Source organism: Aptenodytes forsteri, unplaced genomic scaffold (assembly GCF_000699145.1).
Source record: "Aptenodytes forsteri isolate BGI_AS27 unplaced genomic scaffold, ASM69914v1 Scaffold223, whole genome shotgun sequence".
In the NCBI taxonomy this organism is placed as follows: domain Eukaryota; kingdom Metazoa; phylum Chordata; class Aves; order Sphenisciformes; family Spheniscidae; genus Aptenodytes; species Aptenodytes forsteri.
The window spans coordinates 1,194,029-1,199,288 of NW_008794742.1; the positions used below are offsets into that span (position 1 = coordinate 1,194,029).

The 5,260-nt window shown below is 44.1% G+C and overlaps 1 protein-coding gene across 1 annotated transcript in view; it reads left to right on the plus strand.

The window, feature by feature from the left end:
- TG (thyroglobulin) overlaps window positions 1–5,260 on the plus strand; it is a 169,753-nt gene that overhangs the window by 9,490 nt on the left and 155,003 nt on the right. Inside the window, exons 6-8 of the mRNA XM_009273984.2 lie at window positions 965–1,071; window positions 2,185–2,328; window positions 4,004–4,189. Coding sequence (XP_009272259.1) covers window positions 965–1,071; window positions 2,185–2,328; window positions 4,004–4,189 — 437 coding nt within the window. The remainder of the gene's footprint in view (window positions 1–964; window positions 1,072–2,184; window positions 2,329–4,003; window positions 4,190–5,260) is intronic.

The window sequence follows — 5,260 nt, forward strand, 5'->3', positions numbered from 1 at the left end:
CACGGCAGGGGGGTTGGACTAGATGACCTTTAGAGGTCCCTTCCAACCCAAACCATTCTATGATTCTAATCTACCATTATTCTTACTGCTAAGTGTCCTTCCTTGGTAAAAACCTACTTTGTGTAATTCTCTGAATGTCTTGAGCAGAAAATTCCACTTCCATGTTGTTAGATTTTTCCCAAATAAGCCACATGCAGCTGGGACACCAGACCTTTATCATATTTCAGGGTAAGGGTATGTGTCTACTGCTAAGTGTCCTTCCTTGGTAAAAACCTACTTTGTGTAATTCTCTGAATGTCTTGAGCAGAAAATTCCACTTCCATGTTGTTAGATTTTTCCCAAATAAGCCACATGCAGCTGGGACACCAGACCTTTATCATATTTCAGGGTAAGGGTATGTGTCTGTAAAATAATACGATTGCTTTGGAACTTGGCAAAATTGTTCCACCAGTCATATTGCTTGAATCTAGAAAAACTTATCTTCTGTTTGCTTGGAGAAACCCTAGAGTGGCTGTCAGTTAAGATCACATTTATTATGTTTTTTTCCAACTCTGACCCTATTAAGTTTCCTTCCAAAATCATTGCTTTGCTGGAATCTGGCTGTTGTCACTCCTAGAATATTATACTGGAAACTGGTGTCTCTTTGATCTCCAGAAGTAAGAGTCAGTCTTACTTGTAATATGTTAAAAACCCTTTCTGCTTAATCTGTTAGGCCATGCTCTCAAAGTGAAAAATGTTAGTGAGATTTTGATCAGCTTTTGTGCTTAATTCACAAAGCCTGCTGAAACAGCGATTTGGATCATGTCAGAGCCTGGTTGCCACAAGGAGACCGAAGGGCTTTGTAATGGCTTTGTGCTGTGCAGACATCCTTGCCGTACAAATTCGGGAGGGGAACACAGATGACGCTTTATTGTTGTCAACGCGCCTCCCCGGGCTTTTCACAGAAGGCTGCTTTTCCTTCCAGGCTCCCGGAGGCTTTCCAAACGTTCAGCTCCTTGCGGGAGACATTCCCAGAGGTCTCTGGGTACTGTTACTGCACGGACAGCCTGGGGAGAGAGTTGGCAGACAGCGGTAAGTACCCTCCAGCATCTGATCCTTTAACTTGAGCAGCTTTGAATTCCCAAGGGAAAGGGACAAATAACAGCTATCAGTCTTCAGCTTCATTTGGGACTTCAGTTTCATTCTTCCAAGGGGTAAGACCACTGTGACCAGTGTAGTGCCCGTGGGAAAGACTGGAGCTCACTGGTGAAATCCCACCCTTAGGAGCAGTGCTTCAGTGAGCAGCAAGTGGAGTTGCTGCCCAGGAGCTAATCCTGTCCCTTCTGGCATGGTCTAATAGGATTTCTGAATGCCCAACCTAGAAAATGCCCCACACTAGAAAGCTGCATCATATTCGATAAGTCCAAGAAGGGGAATATAAAGGGACTGGAGACTGAACTATTTTCTTCTTTCTCAGGTAGAATCACGGAATGTTTTGGGTTGGAAAGATCATCTAGTCCAACCCCCCTGCCATGGGTGGGGACATCAAATGGTCCTTCCTTTTTTCTCATAGCCTCAGGATACCTTTTAGGCATGTTAATGGTTGATGGGACATTTTAGAAGAAATAATGTTTTTTCCAAGAAGGAGGAATGAGGAGGTTGAAGAATTCCAGCTCCTCTTCCTTAGATACTGTGGTTTTAAAAATAATAAAAAAAAAACAATGGGAAAATGCAAAGCATGATAGCTTAAAATTTAGATGATAGATGAGAACTTCAATATTTAATTTCCACAAGGGTGAGAAGTTCTCAAAAAATTTGTGCACTCAGGGAAACTACTGCATGTCTTATTTTTTGGTATACAACCAAAGCGATTGGGAATCGTTTTTTTTGGTAATATCAGTTTCTAAAATTCCATGAATTACCTTACTGTAGACCTAACCTAACAAAACCACAGCACAGAGCCGGTTACTGGATGTTCCTCCTGCTTGTTTTGGTAGATATCAAGACATAAAGCTAAGGACCGGGCACTCAGCAGTGGGTTATATGGTGCGGTGCATTAAGGTTATGTAGTATAAGTTCACATTTGGCCTGTTTAGAGGACTGGTTTTCTTTTTCCTGATAGGCTTCCAGTTCTGCTATTCTGGGGTAAAAGAGGTGACTTCAGTCTTAAAACCAGGCTCTGTGCTAAAAGTCTCTCTTTCCCAGGCTTGGAACTGCTGCTCGATGAAGTTTACGACACAATTTTCTCTGCGCTGGAGCCTGCCCGCATGTTCACAGAGACCAGCATATATCGGATCCTGCAGAGGCGGTTCCTGGGGGTTCAGCTAGCTACCTCTGGCAAGTTCAGATGTAAGTAGCACCCAGGTGATGCCCTGTAAATAAGGTGACAATTTTGGATATTATATGTGACAGCTGCCATTGAGGAGAGTTGTTCTAGGAGTGTCTTGCACTAAAAGCGTATAATATCACAGCTTCAGTGCTACTGTAGACTAACCTAGCAAAACCACAGCACAGAGCCGGTTACTGGATGTTCCTCCTGCCTGTTTTGGTAGATATCAAGACATAAAGCTAAGGACCGGGCACTCAGCAGTGGGTTATATGGTGCGGTGCATTAAGGTTATGTAGTATAAGTTCACATTTGGCCTGTTTAGAGGACTGGTTTTCTTTTTCCTGATAGGCTTCCAGTTCTGCTATTCTGGGGTAAAAGAGGTGACTTCAGTCTTAAAACCAGGCTCTGTGCTAAAAGTCTCTCTTTCCCAGGCTTGGAACTGCTGCTCGATGAAGTTTACGACACAATTTTCTCTGCGCTGGAGCCTGCCCGCATGTTCACAGAGACCAGCATATATCGGATCCTGCAGAGGCGGTTCCTGGGGGTTCAGCTAGCTACCTCTGGCAAGTTCAGATGTAAGTAGCACCCAGGTGATGCCCTGTAAATAAGGTGACAATTTTGGATATTATATGTGACAGCTGCCATTGAGGAGAGTTGTTCTAGGAGTGTCTTGCACTAAAAGCATATAATATCACAGCTTCAGTGCAAGAATCAAGGTCCTTGAATTGCAGCTGGCTTTTAATCTCTGGATTGTATATTCTTACCAGCAGATTGTACCTGTCCTCTGATCTGCGCTTTCCCACACACTTGAAGTTCGCATTAGTTGAAAGATGGAGATGTGATCACGTTCCTCAGCCGCTGACAGGGACTGCTTTGGTGACTTACCCAGATCTCACGCCACCGCCTGAAGCCACGCGCATTAGGAAAGTTGTCAGGCTTCCTTGATGAACAGGTTGCTCTGATGTGATGCTCTTGCTGCCTCAACCTGGTAGCTGAGCGTAGCTGGAAAGCTCTTGAAGGTGAGAAATGTTTAGGCTGTAGGATTGCATGTTTATATAAACAAGCAAAATTTCTGTTGGAAGGGAGGAGTCTAGTATTGGAGAGATCATAACTCAGAAAATTTGCTTTATGGAGTTTTGGCTTCTCTGCCATTAAGGCCAGTTTGACAGGAATAAGGTCTTCATATCCCTGTGGAGGGAAATGAAAGAAATTGTGTGGTCCCAAACCAAATCTCCACAGTCAGGTGCAGATCCTTTTGCAGGAGCAATGCCTTGTTCTCACCAGAAACATTGATGCTTATCTGCATCTTGGTCTCCTAAGCTACACATCTATCTCTGTTGACCAGCTTTGCATTTGCATTAAGAGCGAGAGCTCACCTAGCCTCCAGCATGGCTCCCAGTAGATGCTGCTACTCAGCCTACCCATGACTATGGCTGAAAAATGTGTTGAGGTTTTCTTTTCTGTTTAGTTTTCATAAATGATACCTGCAGCAGAAAACCCTGGGACCAATTCTTCAGGGGAAAAGAGGGTGGAGAATTTGCATTTTGGGCTGGTACTTGAAGTTTCACTGAAAACAGTCAGGAAATTAAACTTTATTTTTTGTTTTCCCCCCAAATAGGCAAATGATGGGATCAAGCAGAGATGGCTCTGAAACTTTAAGCTTTCCCTCCTTAATGCATACTGTTTTTCTTCCAGGCCCCTCAAAGTGCGAGGTTGAGCGGTACACAGCCCTGCGTTACCAGCATGCCTACGTGCCGTCTTGTGATACCGATGGGGGCTACACGCCAGTGCAGTGTCAGCAGGGAGGACAGTGCTGGTGTGTGGACACCAAAGGGCAAGAGGTCCAGGGCACAAAGAGACGAGGACAGCCCCCGGCCTGCGGTATGTATGAAGTTTGGAAAAGGAAAAATGAGTACATCTCTTGTGTTCATTTACTTGCTCCAGTCTGTGTGCATCACTTTCATTTTTCTTGGAAAAATCAAAGGGAGTTGGGGGCAATAATTTAATAGTAATTGTCGAAATGTGGTGCAAATGCCAGCCCTTGTCCTTCGGTGCTTCCCCCAGCTGGTGTCTGTGAGAGGCCAACCTTGGTCTGTGGGAAATGTAGGAAGAGAAAAGGAGCTAACAAGCACCGTTGCCTTGTAGATCCATGTATGCTTCAAATTCAAGCCAGGCCCATTCACCTTCCCTCTCCAAACACTTCATCCACTGTGGGAATTTTGTCTTTAGAAAGAAACCTGAAGGACCAGTTCCCTTCTCGGCTCTGACAGATTCTGATGTTCAAAAACTGGGATCCAAAAACCTCCCTGGGGTTAAAAGCCACATTCTAATAAATTATTAAATATCCTATTCCTTTTATTTTCCTTTATGACCTTTGTTTAGCCTTTTAGTTTTGCATACAGCAAGGCTTTTCTTTGCAGCCACGATATCTGTCTCTTGACTCCAGGGGCTGGGGCGTTAGGTCAGAATATCTGGGATAATGTAAGGAAGCCAGTGATGGTGGCTTTGGGTTTTACCTCCTTCCTTTGGTGAAATGCTGTGGAACTTCTAAGGCATCTCTCATCCTGAGCATTTTTTTTCCCATCTCTGTCACTGCATATTTGGCCATGAAAATTGCCAAATCCAGTAAAAAAACCCCAAACAATTCAGAAAAAAGTGTATGGGTTTGGGCTTTGAGAGATTTCATTAAGAATATGTTGTTTAAACTGGCAGGCAGCTAAACACCCCACAGCCGTTCGCTCGCTCCTCCCCCCCCGCCCAGTGGGATGGGGGAGAGAATCGGGGAAAAAAAAAGTAAAATTCATGGGCTGAGATAAAGACAGTTTAATAGGACAGAAAAGGAAGGGAAAATAATAATAATAATAGCAATAATAATAATAGAGTATACAGAATAAGTGATAGTGATGCACAGTGCAATTGCTCACCACCCGCTGACCGATGCCCAGCCAGTGC